The 20,025-nt window shown below is 42.3% G+C and overlaps 1 protein-coding gene across 1 annotated transcript in view; it reads right to left on the reverse strand.

The window, feature by feature from the left end:
* LOC139628989 (xenotropic and polytropic retrovirus receptor 1 homolog) overlaps nucleotides 1-20,025 on the reverse strand; it is a 49,195-nt gene that overhangs the window by 16,433 nt on the left and 12,737 nt on the right. The window contains exons 2-3 of the mRNA XM_071491286.1: nucleotides 11,858-11,909; nucleotides 24-125 (exon numbers count right to left, since the gene is read on the reverse strand). Of these exons, the coding sequence (XP_071347387.1) occupies nucleotides 24-125; nucleotides 11,858-11,909 (154 nt within the window). The remainder of the gene's footprint in view (nucleotides 1-23; nucleotides 126-11,857; nucleotides 11,910-20,025) is intronic.

The raw sequence follows: 20,025 nt of genomic DNA on the forward strand, positions 1-20,025 counted from the left end.
GTGTTATTAGCTGTGGTCATTACCAGAGTAGAAGGTGTTGATCTTAGCCAGCTCTTTTTCACACGTCTGGAAGAACTTCTCCTCAAACTTGGCGTAGTACCTCTTGACTGTGTCCTCGTCTGTGACTGTGGGAACAGAGCAGGTGTTAGATTAGTGAACAACACCACAGTCCTGTGGTTGATGACTTTGTCTCTTGGTGTATCTGGTCCTGTGCTAACCAGTATCAAAGCAGCTGACACTGAGCTGGTGGACAGGGATAAATACTTGGGTGTTGAACTTAACAACAAATTGTGTGTTGAACCTCACGCTGCTTCCACAATAAAAAAAAGGTCCAAAAGAGACTTTGTGCTCTTTTAATATCTCCTCTGAGATGACTCTCTTTCACAGAAGTTTAACTGAATCCATTTTAATGTTGTGCGTCGCTGCTTGGTGTGGTTATCCGACTGGCCAACAAAAACAGGCTCGGTGGCCTCGTCAAAGTGGTTGGGTCCTGATTTGTTTCTGCTGCTGCTCAGTTGTTAGACGGCAGACAGTATTTTACTGTTGTCTGTCTCTTATTTGCACTGACTGATCACTGGACTTTTGAACTTTGACGTTAAATGAATTATTACGCATCACTCCGGCCATCATGTCATACTGTCTGCTGATGGCCACAAGTGTAGGTGCTGTGTGTGTGTTTGTATGTATGTGTGTGTTTGTAAAGCCTGGCTGCAAATCAGTTTCTCTGTAAGGGACAATAAAGATACTTTGAAGTTTGACAGTTTGTGTCACAGCACCGATCAAACCTTAATGCACCTGAACGCAGGTGGGAGAAGATCAGGTTTGCAGAAGGTGGGTATGAGGACTGACTGTCTGTGTGGTATGGAGTGTGTATGTAGGACTGTTATCCCCTTGCTGTGTAGATAAGCCCTGCACTGTCCTGCTCTGACCAGCAGATGGAGAAGTGACACCACCAGTCTGCAGATGTCATCAAGTTCTGTGTTGTTTCTGTCAGTGTTTGTATGTTTCAGCGCTCAGGCTGTGACCGACATCAGATATTTCTGTTTATGGATCTGAGACAAGAGCAAACTAAACACAAAATATGCCAAGAAAATGTTTTTCACAGTATTGAACAATATTTGATTTCTGCACACTGACCTTCAAACACATCAAACAGATACATAATTTAATAAAACTCAATACACTTTTATTCATCCCTGCAGCAGGAACTGTATACAGCAGTTCAGTGCCCAGCTCAACTCATACACTAAAGACTATGTGTGAGATTCAGGTAATAAACAAATACATTCATATAAACATGTAGCAGTTAGAATAACAATTCTTTTTACCAGCAGGTAGAGCATAGTGACGTCCTGATGCCAGTCACTTTATTTTAGAATATGCAAAGGTCGGCCAGAATATAAGAAGTCTTAATCCCTGTTTCACTCCAATAATCATTGTAAACAACACACAACACTGTTCAGGCTGTTTCTGCTCCTCACTGACAGACTGTAAATCTAGCAAATAAAAGACTCCAGATAAAAGACTGATAAAAAGATGTAGAACAACTGGAATGTATGTTTTTGAAGAAGCTGCACTATTTAATTGACAGTTATCTGTGTTTACACACCACTGTAGCTGGCTGGCAAACACTGCACTCATGTTCTTGTAATGCTGGACTCAAACAACATATTTTGCTGGCATAATGTTGCTCCATGTGTGTGATTTTAGATAATCTTGTCAGCATTCAGGAATCAGAGGTGTAACATGTAAAGCAGCAGCACCAGCGCCTTGTCCCACCATGACATCGCTTCCTCTTGAAATGACAAAAACACCTCATCCTCTTACTCTCTCTTACTTTATTCAAATCCATCCAGGATTTCCACAAACTGCATTTCTTTCCTGTTTTAATAAATCTTTTGAAAAGTGCAGGATTGAAGATCAATATTATTTACGATCACGTATTAAAGGTCCACACAGTCTAAAGGTAGATGTCTGTGTGTTTTTGATTATAAAGCAGGTCTAGGTTCTATATTAATACTGTGAAAGTATCAAAGTCTCAGTCCACAGAGAAATGCACACAGCCTGTATTCAGAAACTGAGCCTTAAAACCAGCCGTCAGGACTTCTGGAACTTTGTGATGTCACAACAAAGCAGTCACTGCTCCAAGCCCTGCCCACCTGGACCCACCATCCAACCATGCAGGATTTGGTTTCTCTGACTGTTTACCTGAAATCTGCTATATTTTTATTGGATCACTCAGAAAACAGTCAGCCAATCAGAAGAGAGGCTCAGATCCTCTCTTCTGATTGTCTGACTGACCTGTTGTTACTAGAGCTCCAGAGAGAAGCCTGAGAGAGGAGATGTAAAACTACACTGAGATGGTCTTTGGTTCTTAAAAATACAAATATATCTTCTGATGGAGATCAACACTTCAGATACAACATAGGAGAAGAGTAAAATATAGGCCTTTATTCATGACACCTGACGTGACGGCCACTTACCTGGTGAGAATGATTTTGATATTAAAGTTATATTTATTTCAGTTCCAAATAACATGGTGAAATGTGAAACTGCTGCTCCTCCCACTGAGTCAGATGATTTTTTTTTTAGTTTTACCAGAACACAGTCCTGTAATTTTCATCACTTTTGATCTCAACTATTTAGGAAGTCACGCCGGGACAGATTCTGGTAAACTTTAATTGAGCAGTGGACAGAGAGAACCTGTGTGTCCGACCACTGTCACGTCAACAGCAGCCAAACAACAGGCCAGGCAGGTGGTTTTGAGTCAGGCTGTGCAGACTCAGTGATTCACTGTTTCAGACTGGCTGCTTTTAGACAAGACACCAAATTAACTAAATTGGAGAGTCCCCTCCTTCCCCCTCCCTCCCTCCCTCACACACAAACAGCCACCACAGTCAGACTACAGTAATCTCCTTATCCCTTTTTGGCCTTATTCTGCTCTTTTCTTTCTGTGTCTCAGCTCATGTCAACATGATTATTATCATTATTATCATTATGACACGTCTGTCTCTCAGTAATAGGCTATACTTTCCATTGGACAATTGATGTTTTTTAGGTCAATTTTTCAGCAACATTCTGCTCGACTCTCAGTTACACACATTCGCACTTTCACAACTCAAAGGCTCTTTAACAGCAGTTAGATCAGGACATTATGTGCTATTTAAAGGAGGAAGGCTGCTTTTATTTGTCCAGGTTTTTGAAATATCTGTCTCTAAGATTTCTGCATCCACTTTAATGGACATGCATGGAATCTCCTCTCTGATGCTCAGAGCAGTAAAATAATGACAGACATGCTGTCAACCTATTGCAGACAAATTTCTTGTCACTTCCATTGAAATCTAACAACCTTGCTAAATAAATCCAAAACTAAATAAACCTGTGTGGGAAAACACAATCAGAGCTAAATGAGAAACTTGGGTGAAACAACCCCAAAAAGTAAGCAAGCAAGTACATCTGTGTCTTGGCTGCTTTTGGTCTAAAACGTAGCTGCCAGACTTATGACAAACACAGCGTAGGTCATACATCACATCAGTGTTGGCACATCGATATTAGTTACCCACAGAGCACTCAATTGATTTAAAAATTCTTCTTATCACCTATAAAGCTCGACACAGGCTGGGCCCATGTATCCACTGAGCACTGTGAGATCACTGAGGTCTACTGACCAGCACCGCTTGCTGCCCTGAGATCTAGGCTTGAAACCAAAGGAGACTGTGACTTAACAGTTGTGGCCCCCACTCCCTGGAACCTTCATCTTCTCTTAGTCATAAAAAATGCTGACTCAGTCAACAGTTTTAAGAAGCTGCTGAAAACTCACCTATGCACTTTACCTCATGATGCACGTTATCCAGTAATGTGTGACTGCCCTCTGTGTGACTTTTACTGTTTTTATATTGTTATCTCCTGTTTAATCTCATGTTTCCACTGGACACCACCTTGTAACCCAGGTTTCTATAAATAAACTCGACTTACTTACCAGACAAGACCAAAACAATACACAGTATGGGGCTGGACAATCCATTATATTATAACTCTCTAACCGGAGTAATTTTAGTCATATTGACGTGACGAGATTCATTCCTTCACATGCGTTTCCACCTGCCCTTATGTACAACAACTCTACAGATCTAAACACACAACCTGACTTTTGTGTGTGTTCATTTCATAAGCTGAGTCAGCATTGCCAAAGCAGAGGTGTAATTAACCCTGCGTGTCCAGTCAGAGGCCAGACAACTCAAACGCTGCCAAAACACAGATGAAAAAAACAAAAAAACAAAGGTAAATGTGCCTGTCAGAAAACAGCTGAATATAGTGCAGCCTCTACACAAGCATTCAGTGAGGGGTGTGTGTGTGTGTGTGTGTGTGTGTGTGTGTGTGTGTGTGTGTGTGTGTGTGTGTGCTCAGCAGCAAACAGTGAAGTTTCAGTATGAGCTACAGTTTGTTAAACAATGAAAGCTACAGCAGAGCAGAGTTTCCCAGCAGCCCTGAGGTCGGACACACCTCAGCCTCAGTCTGGAGAGTCTGTAGCTCATTTGGCCGATTCTGATTCACAAACATTTAGTAACTTCTCTTTAATGCTTTCTGGTTACAACTCTTAATTTCTGAGCCCACCCATGGGCTGAGTCCTTAGCAGAGAATCTGTTTTCAGCTTTTCAGTGTAAGGTCTGTTTGTACTCTGATTCTTCTGGATTGTGTTTGTGGCCTTGTCGTCCAGGATCCTGTCCCCACTTCTGCAGCCTCCTCCTTGGCCTGACAGAGCTGCCTGAGGTCAGCTGTAAATCAGGATTTGCTGTTGTTGAAAGTGGGGAAAGTCTTAATGGACACACACACACACACGCCTAAACAAAAGTGGATGTATGATGTCTGGATGTCTGAGGTGGGACATTCAGTAAACGCCAACTGACACAGTGACGCAGGTTCAACCAGCTCTGGACCGGACGCACACCAGTGGTCAAACGAGCACAGAGGGCGTGCAGAGAGGTTGGCTGGGAGGGAAACTGGTTTATTACATGAAGTAGTTCAGATTAATTCTGCTCTTTCACAGTGATGTACTGTTTAACAGCTGCAGACTCAAACCTTGAAGAATGGAGACAACAAAGGATTCATCACTGTGACTTTGACTCTGTCACTGCATCATTTCTACACTTGAAATCCAAAACAGATTTCTACTGTGTTTCACTATGTGTCAGCAGTGAATATGGTTGACAACAGTAGCAAACAATCAGCAAAGAGAAACAGATCATGTTCATGTCTATTGTCATCATTAACAGTTCAGTAGCCTCAGATGACAGTCTGATAAAAATCCTCCGTGTACTGTAAATGTGATGTTGCACATTTCCTGTAAGTGGGTATACCAGTGTATACCAGTCAATTACATGTATTATATTCTCCAAACAAATACCTCTGACATTAAATGATCATTACCTCAGGTCTAATTGAAAACTGTTCTCAGCTTTTGTAGGAATTTCCCTGTTTTTTTGTTTTTTTTGTTTGGTTTTTTTAGGTCAATCTTTCAGCTGTTTTGCAGGTGGTCACTGATGCTGCATCAGCTGCTGCATTTTAAGCCGAAGCTGATCATATGGAGAAGGAGACAGACGGTAATGGAAACAGAAACAGATTATGAGGGAGGCCATAGTACACAGACGGGATAAGTGGAATGATAGATGGTTTGTGGGATTGATTTAACGAGCCTCCCTCTCCCTGTGAAGCCAACATCTCTAAAATCTGCCTGGGTCTCAACGTCTTGTCTCCTAAATCAGCCTTTGTTTATGCACATTTGTGCTATTTCAAGACATTTGAGCCGATGTAACTTTGAGATTTTGTACGTTGCTTGTAATCTGGACTGATTAAAGGGAGCTTGAGCTGGTGCCACATTGCTTTTCATGACACTTCACTGTGAGACGTTAAAGCAGGAAACTCAAGTGTCTTCAAAATGAGGAACTAGTGTCATATCGTGGGATTGAGCCACACAGCTGATAATCACTGTACAGGAAGTTGGGGGGTCTAAACATTTTCCAGCTGATTCTCTGAGTCAAAGACGAGTCAGAGAAAAATCCTTCAAATAAACTGAAATAAAGGAAATAATGAAACTAAATGAGACAGTCCTGGATTCATTCTGTGAATCACACCATCACCAGTCGACATGTGACTGTGCACTTCTGTAGAGAACACACACGCACATATACATATATATATATATATACATATATATATACATATACATATATATATACATATATATATATATACATATATATATACATATACATATATATATATATATATATATATATATATATATATATATATATATATATATATATATATATATATACATATATATATATATATATATATACACACACATATATATATATATATACACACACATATATATATATATATATATATATATATATATATATATATATATATATATATATATATATATATATATATATATATATATACATACACACACACACACACACACACACACACACACATATATATATAGATATATATAGATATATATAGATATATATAGGTCAGACTGCCAGTTAGTCAACAAGCCATACCATATCTGGCTAAAACAGAGCAGAAATAGGGTGTGGTACGGTGCAGAGGAGCTGCTATCAGGCTCAGTACTGGGTACAGGTCTGACCCCAACCTCAGGCCCCCTCTGGGTTGTGTTTAAGTGCAAGTAAAACTCAAACTATTACATGGCCTGTGCACAGCACCTCACCACCTCGTCGCTGGAGATTAACTTTCTCACCATGATATCAGCATCATAAACTCAGACTACGCAGGTAATCTGTTCTGGTTCAGGTGATCAAAACACAGGTTTAAACTGTCAATGACTGTAATTTACTGTTAGAGCTTAATGAATATCATGTTGAGTAATGTTTACATGAATGACATCATTGTTTAAGGAAAATGGCCAACAACTAAACACCCTGTAATACAGTCAGTCTGTATAGTGTGTACAGGTGTTAGAGATGCGACTGTCTATGAGTGCAGACAAAGAGTTGACCTGTTTACTGAGATCCTGACACATCAGGAATCTGAACTGATGCTGTGTTTCTATGTCTGTGTCTCTGAGCATCATGGGATAAAAATACAACACACACCTCAGCCATAACATGTCCATGACCTCCATCACACCTCACTCCATCTTTAGCCAAGGAACAGTAACAGGAATAACGTGTGTGTGTTTCATTATGAGGCTTTAAGTATTAAATGTGTCTGCAGTAAAATAGTGTGGCTGTCCTGTGTCTTAATCTTCAGCCATCAGCCGTCCCCATTTCCCCTCCCTCTCCATCACTGGATCTCCTCCTGGCTCCACGTGTTTCTTTGGTTTGGTTGTACTTCTCCTTATTTTACACCACACAGCACCACACTGTCACACACCCACTACCTGTCACTACTGACCTACTGACTGACCATGTCATACATTTAGTTGATGTGTCCTGTTTCCATTCATGTGAATAAATGTGATTTGTTTGTTCTTCATCTCTGTCCGTCTGTCGTGGCCTGAGAGCCAGGTTGTGACAAAACACTTGGATTATTGAGCAGTAAAAGCATTAAAATTCTCCACAGTTTGTTTCTGTCTGGTCTCAGTTTCCTGTTTGATTACATGAGGCCATCAAACCAGACCAGGATGCCTCACTCCACCTGGCTACAAGTCAAACATTTTCAAATTCAGCACAGAGGCTTTCAATCTGCTGGGAGCTTTACTGAAACCTCAGACTCAGTCAAAGTCAATAGGTTAGAACAGTTAGTCTCAGCAGGGGTGGTGCTGCCCCCCAGGGGGTGTTCGGACGACGTAGGGGGCTATGGAAGGAATATTTTTTTTAAAGGTGCTGAGGTTTGTTTGAGGTTAAAACCCGACAGTTTACACCAATATGGACTGACTACAATATAGTGTTGTTTCCGTAGCAACGACTCTTTGGTGTTTCTGTCAGCTCCATGCTGCCTTCAGAGGAACAGGACAACAGAGCATTCAGGAAGTCTTAGGATCCCCTCACCTGTTTCACATGTTGAAATATCACATTGACATAAGTATTCAGACACTTTACTATGACACCTGAAGTTTAGCTCGGGTTCCTCCATTTCTCTGGATCTCTGAGATGTTTCCACCTGTAGTAAACTCAGCTGATTGGACACACAGCTGTCTGTATAGGGTCTCACAGCTCACAATGCAGATCAGAGCAGAAACCATGAGGAGGAAGGAGCTGCCTGAGGCAGGATTTCTGCTGCAGTAAAGTTCCCAAGATTCACAGATGCCTCCATCACTGATTGAGTTTAGTATTACATTACAATCTGCACTGTGTGTAGATTGTAATGTAATATGATTATGTGGTACTGAGTGTAGATCAATGAGGGGAATTTTTTTTTTCTTAATTTTAGCATAAAGCTGCAACATAACAAAATGTGAAAGAAGAAGAGAAGAGTTTGTGGATGTGCTGTCTGTAAACTCAGGGAAATGCACACTCTCCTTGGTGTTCCCTGTGGTGGAGATGAAGATAGATGGATGATGGATGGGGGTGTTGGCCCAAAAGAGTCCTGAGAAGTCCTGTCCTGACTTGAGTTTGGGTGACCTTCTGCTACTTCTGCATGTGTTGTAACTGTATGAAGATTCAGAGGGGATGCAGCCACTGAAAACAGCCAGTGCAGATGAACCAACACTATCCCACCACCATCACACCTGGTTCATTTATTTAGTGTTAGTACTTCACTGTGCAGCAGAACAGTTTGAATCTGTCCCTCTGCACAGGGAACAAATGACTGACTAACTCTCTGCTGGTCTGATTCTCTCTGCTGCCGTGGAGAAGCCTGACTGGGTTTGAGAGCATGAGCTAAAACAGTCTCACACTTGAACAGACCTCCAGCCCAGGTCTTCAGACATGTTGAACCACAGGTCAGTAGCTGCTGCTAACAGCTCACTCTGCTTCTGTGTGAGTCAGATCTGTAAGAGGCCGACCACCCCCTCATGAAAACTAATAACACGACACAACACAGCACATACCATCAGATTGATTGGCAGCTGGCAGATCTAGTGAAGCCAGTGACAGAGAGTGATGTGACCAGCTCCCAGTCTGTCTGTTACTGAGACCTCGGAGTGGCTCATTAACAGTGGTGGCTCTCACCTGAGCAGGTGTGACAGCTCGCCTACATGTGTACTGTACAGGTGAGCAGTGAGTCTGTTTCCAGTGAGTCTGTTGAGCTCGCTGCAGGTTCCGCTTGTTTGGCTTGTGTTTTGTGATCCTCTGGTAAAAACATTGTTTTGTGACTGATTTACAATCACAGGTTTATGTTCAGTCATGGCTGAAAACAGGCCCTTTAAGTGGTGAAACTCTCCAAAATAAGATGACAGGAAGATACTGGGAAATAACATATTGTGCTGGTCACACTGTTGTGTATCACTCTGAGAGTACGGTACAGTACAAAGAGACTTGTAATTACATGATGAAAAATAACTGGTTTAAGACATTTTAAGACTCTGTGAGGCCTTAAATTTTGGTCATACTGTGACTGCTGTTGTGTATTTTTTTTTACAAAGACACATAATTAAGCAATAATGCAGGATGAGGTAGCTCCATATAAAAAATAATGAAGGAGTTGAAGGTTAAAAAACTGCACATGCCAATGTTGACAGCAACAGGAAGTGGTGTTTTCTCCGCTTCCTACAGCAGAGCCCCTGAGTGCGACATCACACTTAACTGTTTCCCATAAGGTGATTTATTTATGGCAGCCTGCTCAGCTTATGAGAGCATGCCGTGTGTGTGTGTGTGTGTGTGTGTGTGTGTGTGTGTGTGTTTGTGTGTGTGTGCCAGGACTGGGCTCAATCAAAATATGTAATCAACCCTCACCAACCCAACCCACGGACTGTACCACACAGCAAGAAGTGAGGTTGTCGTGGTAACTTCAGGTTTAACTGTGGTTTTCAGTCCTTGGTTCACTTGTTACCAGGGTAGATCACCATGGTAACTGATTCTGAGCTTCAGAGGATCAGATCAAAACCCATCAAAGGCCAGACCACTGACCAATCAGATACCTGGAAAAAATGAGTCAATATTCTGCAGGATCCTGACAGGGACAAAAGAGTGATAAGTAATAATGAGCAGTAGATATTTGTATAGATCAGACAAAAGAGCAAAACACTCACTCAACTTCATGATAACTCATATTTACAGTTTCCTGACTTTGTCAACCTTGTTGAATGTCACTTTATGATGTCGCTATAACTGAATTTATCAGGTATCAAAGTTTCTTCTCATATCTGCTGACATTATAATTAAAAACTCTGCCTCGTCACCTGGTCCAGGTGATAACCAGCTTCATAGTTCAGGTTATCCAGGATAGACAACGTTAGGTTCAGTTAAGCCAGACAACTAAAAGTTACCCTGGGGTTGTTTAAACCTGCTTCACAGCACAGGCCTCCAGTCAGAGTTAATGTTTGTTTGACACAACGTGAAGCAGTGGCAATGTGTATGTGGTTCAGTTATTTATGTGTCACAAAGTACTCAGCAGTTAAAACATTCGCAGTGGAGCATTATTTGAAATTAAATAATTAACTCACACACAGCCACCAATAGAATCTAATTCTGTAGGAAGCTGCACTTACACCAGAACTGACATTTGGATCGAACTGAAAACACTGAGGGCGACTTCAGACAAATGCTGTTCATATTAATACAGTTAAGAGAACTGACCTGCTTCTTACACTAAAGTCATTCCAGGCAAAACATCTCATATAACTGCATTTTATTTTTATTTAGGTCATCTTTTAAGTCAGGGAAAGACTTTACATGTCTGTATGTGGTTCATTTAAACAACCACAGCAGCCAAATAACTCTCATCTCCTAGAGCAAGGCATTTCCCAAAGCATACCTCCATATGTTAGACTGTGTTTTTAAAATAAAACGTTCAGGTGACAGACTCAGTGCTTCACCTGCCAGAACACAGCTGTATCTGTAACTCACAGTAGCCATGATTCTGTTTTATTCTCACGCTAACCTCATGGTGGAGGAACACATTAGTTCTGTGCTTGATCAGTGAGCAGAACAGACGACCTGCCGATCTGATGCTCAATCAGCAAAATCACTGTCACAGACCATTCATAATGTTCATGCATTCATGTCCCTGTTGAGTCTCAGTCTCCAAACATCTTCACACTCTGTGGCGACAGGGTGGTGAAGCTCTGTCATTTGACTCTCATGTCGGCATGTGACTGCATGCTGACATTTTAACAGTATTAAAGCGAGTTTAACCAAAACCGTGTGTTTCACCATGAAGGATTAATCATTCTGAGCGAGTTTCAGGTCTCAGTTGAATTTCAGAGCAAACATTAACGACCTGAAACCAACTGTCTCTAAGAGGCAGCAACAAAACTGCGTAGACTGGAAACTGGTTGTCAGTAATATCAGGAGTGAGCACATACGATCTACTGGCATGGGTGTGGATGACCAGGGGAAAATATGGAGTATAATATGGAGTATGGAGTAGAATATTTGAAACCAAATTGAATAAATAGGATTTATGTAGCAAGAATAAACAAGCAAGAATTTGCTGATGCTTTGGTGCTGACCTTGATTTCACTAACTTTTTTTTTTTTTTTTAATTGCTTTTTCTGTCATTGTTCATGACTGACAGAAGTTGTGGGGTGGGGAGGTGTGAACTTCTGAAGGGGGGGCTTGTTAGAAAAGGTTTGAGAACCTCTGCTTTCAGCCTTAAACAGATCATCTAAATTTGGTTAATGTACATGAGGCCTGTTCAATTCAATTTCCCTGTGTCTTCAGCCCCACCAGTCTAATAATAAAGCAGACCTTGTTATATATAAAATGTGTAATACCTTCAATAGATGGAGCCTGGTCCTGAGCAGCATACAGCATCTCTTTGAAAGCCTGTGAGTGAGTGAGAGAGAGAGAGAGAGAGAGAGAGAGAGAGAGAGAGAGAGAGAGAGAGAGAGAGAGAGAGAGAGAGAGAGAGAGAGAGGAAACGATTATAAAGGTGCTACTGTATCAGTGGGATATTATATGATGTCAAATACCACAATATATACACACATATAGATTCCACTGGATAAATGTGTTGGCACAACAAACAATGAAGTTTCAAGCTCAAGTTACGTTTTCTGTGTTCTCATACTCAGTTTCTCAATTAGTTATTTTACAGGCTGCGATTTCTGTTCATTGAATAAGAAGAACATCTGTCAACATAACACAATAGAGTTCAACAACACCACAAACTGCAGCCTCCAAAATGTTCATATTGTTGGATCAACGCCTCTTTAACACAATAAAAACTGAACATTATAACCTACATGAAGGAGGATTTATTGCAGAACTGTTGGACATTGTTATGCTGTAAAACTGTGGCAGATGTGGTGTTGGACTAAAGGAAAATAAAGGTCCACACAGGTAAATGTCATTAGAATTACCTAAGGGAGCTACAGTGTGAGGACCTTTACTTTACCTTCTCAAATTTGTCCTCATATTTGCATTTGAGGTGTACTGATTGAGTCACAGTGTCAACTAATGTAAAACTTTCCACCTTAAAAGTTGTGGGTAGTTAGTAACAGTACTGTGGATTAAATTATTTATTCTAGCAGACCACTGTCTACGAGTAAAGACCCAATGTAAATCATGCTTACGTTCATCAGTCTTGGACAGTTTGTGCTGCTGGACATCAAAGTTTACCTGTAATATTCTGAACATGATCAAACTGTTCTCAGTCTAACACTTGATGTGTAAACTTGTCACTGTAGGAACAGTGGTTACATAACCTTCAAAAGAGCCACACCAATGCTGCCGCGCCTCATCCCTGCATAAATGATGTGATGCAATCATGTCAATATGGCGCAGTATTAACATGGTGTTCCTAATGAAAGTGCCTGGTGAGGGTTTATTGTATTATTTTTATCCTTATCACCTGTTCCCATTAGATTCTACACAACGTGAAGTTCATCTCTATCTGAAGGTTTTTTTGTTCATCCAGTTCCTCATCAGATGATGACAACGACAATCTATTCTACTGTCTGCCTCATTAAAACAGAGGAGGAACAGATTTAGCTGTTTTCAACTGTCCTATAAGAAACGAGCCCACAGGTCGTCTGTCAGCAGGTTATTATGACCCATAGTTAGTAGAGATGGGCCCAATCTGATCCTATATTGGTATCAGGTCAGATATTGACGTCATTCACTATTCAGATATCGGACGGACAGGGCCGATCCACTTCCGCAGCTTGCACTGGACCATGAACCTGCCATACCGTAACATGAGACACGTCACCAATTCAGATTCCATTCCACATCTTACGATGAACCCACAGCAACTTCAGTGTGTAACTGAGTGGGCAAATAACACTAGCTGTTCGTTTGACTAAAATGTTGTTTGTTTGGAGATATTTTAGCCTAGAAATGCCAAAAAGCAAAACAGCTACTTGTAATGTGTGTAAAGCCGGCGTGCCGAGGGGTGGAAGTAGGGTTGTGTCGTACAATACAACCAGTTTAATCAAGCACCTGCAGAGGTTTCACATGAAAGAGTACCAGGAGTTCATGCTAGCCAAGGGACAGGACGACATCACCAGGCAGCAGACTCTCACTGATGCTTTCCAGAGACGCAATGAACTTCTAGCAGACAACCCAAAAGCTAAAGGGATTACAGAGAAGTTGCTCAACTTCATTATACTCGATGACCAACCACCGTCTATTGTGGAAAATATCGGATTTTGCAGCCTGTTGGAGCACTCAGAGCCCAGGTATAATTTGCCATCCTGAAAATACATTTCAGAGAAGGCTTTATCCGAACTATACAACCGAGTGTTGTCACAGTTAGACGAGGTTAAAGCCATGAGCCTCACTACTGATATTTGGACATGAGATGTGAGCCTAGTGTCTCTCATCAGTCTCACTGTACACTGGGTAAACTCAGAAACATATGCACAACAGAATGCGGTGCTTCACACACCATATTTTAGCCTCATGATGTCACCTTAAACACAATACCAACAATAATAATAATATTAAAAGTAAAAAGAGCTCTTGTATCGGAATTCGAACTGAAACAGAACTGAAAAAATGTGGATCGGCCCATCTCTAATAGTTAGGTTCTGTTGCTAAGCGACATCTACTGGTCACAGCAAAATTACGGCAGGGAAAGGTAATAATAGGGAAAAGTGCGGTGACGTAGTTTATAGAGCGACAAAGTCCACGTCAGGTGGAGTTTGGGGTGGATGGATGAATGTGACACAGGAGAGCGGTGTTCGATTCCCATGTGAGAGTAGCAGTTTATGTTGTTTCTATTATCCATGACTGTTCATGGTTATTATTGTAACCATGACAACAAAGATCGTCTCATGTTGAGGAAGTACTTATCACCATCTTTTCCTACCTAACCAAGCCATGACCGTTATAGTATATTATAGCAACCATGGCGACGAAGGTAGGTACACTGCTCTTGGTACAGACCATGTGTTTATTATTGTAACCACAACAACCAAGGTCCGGTACGCCTGTCATCATGGGGCAATATCTCAGGCAACACTGCTATGGGTCATATCAGAGGGCTGCTGGTTGTTCTGGTTTGAGGACTGATTGGTTTTCCATTATGAAACCAGCCCATGGATTCTGCTCTGGAGTGAGTCATCTCCACATGCGCACAGCATTTTCAGATTTTCCCACCTTTGCATTGAAGTAGTCTCAGCTTCAAAGGTTACTCTCCATGTTGCACCTGTCGTTGGTTCAATGTGCTAAGAACACTGCAGCTAATTTTCTAATGCAGATACAGACCTGGTTACACAGTCAGGACAAAGACACCGGACCAGAGCTGCAAATTTAACTTTATTTAAATTTAAATTTAAATTTTACTTGCTTATTTTTGTTTTGAATAATGTCAGCGACGTGCTGACATAGCAGTGAAGCATTTGTATCACTCTGCCTCTCATGCTCTCCCTGTAATAATGCAGAGCTGTGGATGCAGCCACTCAGTCTCCGTCATGCTCAGTTAGTGGATCTGCACTGTATACTGCAGCTTGTCTCTGCTGTGGAGAGGGCGGGTACACAACAGTCATTCAGTCTCAGTTAAGTGCCAGCAAGACAGGAAGACAGTCGCCCTTTTTCATCTGCTCTCGCTCAAGGGTCAGATAGTGGAGTGGTCGGTCAGTGTTTCAGACCACAATGGCCTCACTGTGAGCCAGCCAGTCAAACAGCGGCAGAGCAGGACACACTGGCTTCTGCTGCAAACAGCAGAGCAAGTCAAGGTCATGTTATAGCCCACACAGCCCACACTCTCACTGTTTCACCAGCACAGCCACTACAGTGATGTAAACAACAACAACCCAGAGCACACACCAAACACAGGGTAAACAACAGCAATGATGAACAAAGAAATTACTCCCATCCTCCCCTGAGCCAGCCTGTCTGCAGAAACTTCTAGAGTTACACTGGGCCTGTTAGTTGAGTTAGTATGAATCCCTACATCTCCAATAATTACAGTTAGTCCTAATTATAAGAGAGCAAGAGGCCTGTTCTACACAGCAGGGTAGTGACGAAATCTCAGGTTTAACTCTGGATTTTCATGGTTACGACAGTGGTTCATTTCTTACTGGGGTAAATCGCTGTGGTAACTTATTCTGCACAACCCAACCTGCTCCAGAGCAGTGTGTGTAAAAGCTCCGCCCACTGGCCAATCACTTCTCTTGGAGAATGACATCACCATTCTCTTAGGAGGGCGAGTGTTCTGAGACCCGAACCCCTCTGGCCTCCCCTGATGATTTTTTATATGAGCGACTCTCATTACTGCAGAGGGCCCCTCCTCAGCAGGAGGAGGGCCCGGGCCCGCCCCCACCCCCCTCCTGTCCTCTTCAGTTCATTTTTTCCTGTTGGCTGAAACAATGTCACAGCCTTTCCATTGTGCTTTTGTATGATATCATCGTGCAGCAGAGAGTGACTGAATCTCTGAGGCCTTGCACTTGTTGCACTCAGAAGATGAAAGTTAAGCCGACTCACCGCTTGAATTATGTTTTTAATATTTATTTCTTATTTGCTCTGAAGTCCGTTTGCCCCTGTCAGGGCTGCAGATGAAAGAATGAGGCTAAAATTGTTGTAGATGTAATACATCTGAGCAGCACGTTATTTAATTGAATACACAAATATAATAATAGTCAGATCGACATGTGTCCTAATGATGGTAAATGGACTGCACTTATATACATCTTATTCACCCATTCACACACGCACAGTGTGACCAGCGCTTACCTCTACATATAGCATTTCTACCACTCACACACACTCATACATTGATGGAGCAGCCATCAGAGGAATCAGTGTCGCAACCAAGGACTCTTCGACACGTGGACTGGAGGAGCCGGGGATCGAACCACCAATGATATTGTAACACATTAACTTAGACATTCACACAGTTGATGATTTTTATCAAATGTCCTTCCTGCATTTGGCAGCTGCAACTGTTGCTTTTCGCCCGAATCACGTGTTTGAACAGATTTGTCCATGTTTGTGATTGGTCATTTGCTGCCCCACCTTTTGATAAAACCTGGGTTGGCCAAGTTGATTCACCATTGTGTATCTGCTTAGCCTGACTGCGATCGTTAGGCTCAGTGAAGCCGGTTAATGAAAAGAAACCCTGATCGATCAGATTGGCTGGCAGTCAGAAAAGGACAACTCTCAGTATGATCGGCTATGATTGGTGACCAGCTGATCACTCTAGAATTGAACTGCCCATGAAGGAAAAGTGAAACTTCCTCCAGACAGGTTTGTAAAAATCCTCTGCTACTCATATTTAGTTTAAGATGTTTTCACACATAAAAACTGGTCTGAAGCTCATCTACTCTGACTTCCTGATTGAGAAACCTGGATAAGGCCTTGTGCCACACCCACCACCTGCTGGTTCCAGGTGTCCATGTGAAAGAGCATGTATTGACAAGGTTTCAGGTTTATTTAGCTCCGCCCTCCGTCCCCACAAGTTGACAGGACTGGTTCCTTAGATGTATGAATCCCTGGCTGTCTGAATCAGTTTTTATGAGACTATCATTGGTTCACTGCAGTTGAAGGTGGAAACAGTCAGTCGTGGTGTCAACTGATTATTTCACTAATCATATGTCTTTATCATATAAAAACATTATATGGACATTAACAAGGTTAAATACTTGATCTTTTCCATAGGGTCTTTAAAAAATGTTTGTCTGTCAGTTGCAGTTCTTATACAGAAAATCTGAATCGGCAGGTCAGACTTTTAAAAACATCAGAAACTGGAATCGGAGAAGAGAAGTGCGATCACTGCCTCTCAATCCTTCACCTAAACATAGAGAAAAACCTGCAGATACAACACAATGTACCACAGAGTTGTGTACTAACAACGAAATCATTGTGTTTCCATTGACTGATATAAAAACAGAGCTATAATGTGTTGTGACCACTGTGACCTGAACGATGGAGCCCCCAGCAGGTAGAGGGGCTGAGTCGACTGCTGTGAGCTCCAGCCAGCATTCCCACCAGCTGCACTGCCCTCACTGTCTTCCCTTTCACCACCAAGATAAACAGCTTCTTCTCACACAAATACAACACACGCACACGATCGGAGCAGAAACTAAATCCACGGTCAGGCCTCCTGTTCCTGACGAACACCATTATCCAGCAGAGACCTGTGTTCAGCCACATTCTCCAACCTGCTGTGTGGGAAACACAAAACCAGTCAGACCAGGAATCACACTGCAGATGCTATAAATCACACTGTTAACAGCTGCATCATTTCAATGGAATATAATGAATATCATCACTTTTACTGTCCTGGTCATTTAAATAGACAAACACACTGAAGTCACACACACAAACTCAACCTGCTGATGACACCCAGCTATACCTGTCGTTCCCACCAGACAACCCCACGGTCTCTGCGTGGCTCTCAGCCTGTCTCTCTGACATATCTGCATGGATGAAGGAATGCCAGCTTCAACTAAACCTCTCAAAGACTGAACTCATCCCAGCCAATAGTCTCTTTATCATGATATTGATATCAAAATCGCCTCTTCATCCCTTACCCCATGTAAGGCTGCAAGAAACCTGGGTGTCCTGTTTGATGACCAGTTATCCTTCTCCAACCATGTTGCACCCGTCTCTCGGTCATGCTGCTTTGCTCTACACAACATCTAGAAAATCAGGCCTTACCTGACTCAGGACTACTCATCAATCTGCACTGGCTACCCATGACCACCCGAGTCAGAATGACTTCTGGGTCTGCACCCATCTACTTGAACTCAGTCATACAGCCTTATGCTCCTTCTTGGCCATTGTGTTCCTCCAGGGCATGACGTCTGGCATTGCAATCCCTACACACAAGACAATCTCATTCCAGATTGTTCTCATCTGTGGTTCCCTGATGGTGGAACAAGCTACCAAGTTCCATCAGAGGAGGGGCATCCCTCTCCATTTTCAACAATGTCTTGAAAACTCGTCTCTTCTCATCTCTACTAGCACTTTTTGATGTACCTCCTTCTACAATCTCCCAGCACTTATTAAATAGATGCAGTAGGTAACACTTACAGAAAGGTTTTCCACTGCACTGTAGCTTTACTCTTGTCCTTCACTTGTAAGTCACTTTGGATAAAAGCATCTGCCAAATGAGTAAATGTAAATGTAAATGTAACCCAGCAGCCTTCAAGAGCTGAACAATCCATTATTTTTCTATCAAAATTGTTACCTTCAGTCAGGCCTCCTGTCTTAAGAAGCTGGGTGAAACTGAGAGACAACATTTTTACACTGCTGTTGATTTCATTTTATGGGTGATAATTCATAGGTGGTAAAGACAAGAACTCCCATGATCCCATGCTTCTTCACAACATCACCAAACTCTGGTTTAGTCCCAATTCAGGGGCCACATCCTTCAGAGGCTGCATTAGAAGACTGACTGCATCACAGCGGTGCAACATGGCTGTCCCATTTCAAAGACCCCTTCAGATGTGTCCTTCTTTTCCTGGACAATGAAGGCTCCAACAGGAGGATCCTTCATGGCCCAAACTATCCCGAGATTCATTGCACACCAGTATCAACAGCTAATGGTACAACTGTTAAACCCAAGGGCCTTCAAACCTCAAGTTTTTTGATCATGTCACCATAGTGAGTGCCATAGAAAACACAGGTGTCTGCATCATGTAGTAGTCATACTGTACTGGGCTCCACCACAGCTAATGTACACCTTGTCAAAAACATCTGGGCTACAGCAGCTGTGCAGACACAAGGCAGAGGCTGTAAGTTCTCTGTCTGAGCAGCTGGAGCTGCTGGAGGTTTCTGATGCTGGTGGAGACGAGGGTGAAGATGTTATCTCTCCTCCTCACTAACACCAGATAGAAATTGTGATCTAGCAAAGCTGTGTATCTCCTGTGGGGATCAGCTCTTTGGATTCACCTGCAGAGGGAGTGTCCATCACCATCACCAAGCCTCAGAGCTTGTTCTGTTGCTGTAGTGTCAACAACAACACACAACCAGACTGAACGCTGTTTCTTTCACATGATGCTAATGCATAGTGGCACATTGTTTGTTCACCAACTTGATGTCATGCTATCCTCAGCAGCAAACACACACACACACACACACACACACACACACACACACACACACACACACACACAGGCCAGGCCATAAGATACATATAGATGATAAGTGCAAAACAATAAGCATTCCCACACTTCTCCTGAGGGCTGTGGGATATGTATGCGCCTGTGTGTGTGTGTTTGGTCAGTAGGCTGGCTCAGCATGTGCTAACGCACAAGTTTCCAAAACAAAACACACACAGCTCAACAGGAAGGAGGGCAGCTCTGCTTATCCTCACAGATTACCCTACTTCTATCCTTTTCCCCTTCACACTCTCCTTCTCCACCTCTCTCTCTCTCCTCTCACACACACACACACACACACACACACACCTCTACCTTGACCCAGACACATCATTTGTGGCCATCACCACAGGCAGACAGTTGACCACAAATCTGCTGGACTGTCCGTGTGG

This window comes from Trachinotus anak, unplaced genomic scaffold, assembly GCF_046630095.1.
Source record: "Trachinotus anak isolate AG129_WGS33_773 ecotype Australia unplaced genomic scaffold, CSIRO_AGI_Tana_v1 ptg000012l, whole genome shotgun sequence".
In the NCBI taxonomy this organism is placed as follows: Eukaryota; Metazoa; Chordata; class Actinopteri; order Carangiformes; family Carangidae; genus Trachinotus; species Trachinotus anak.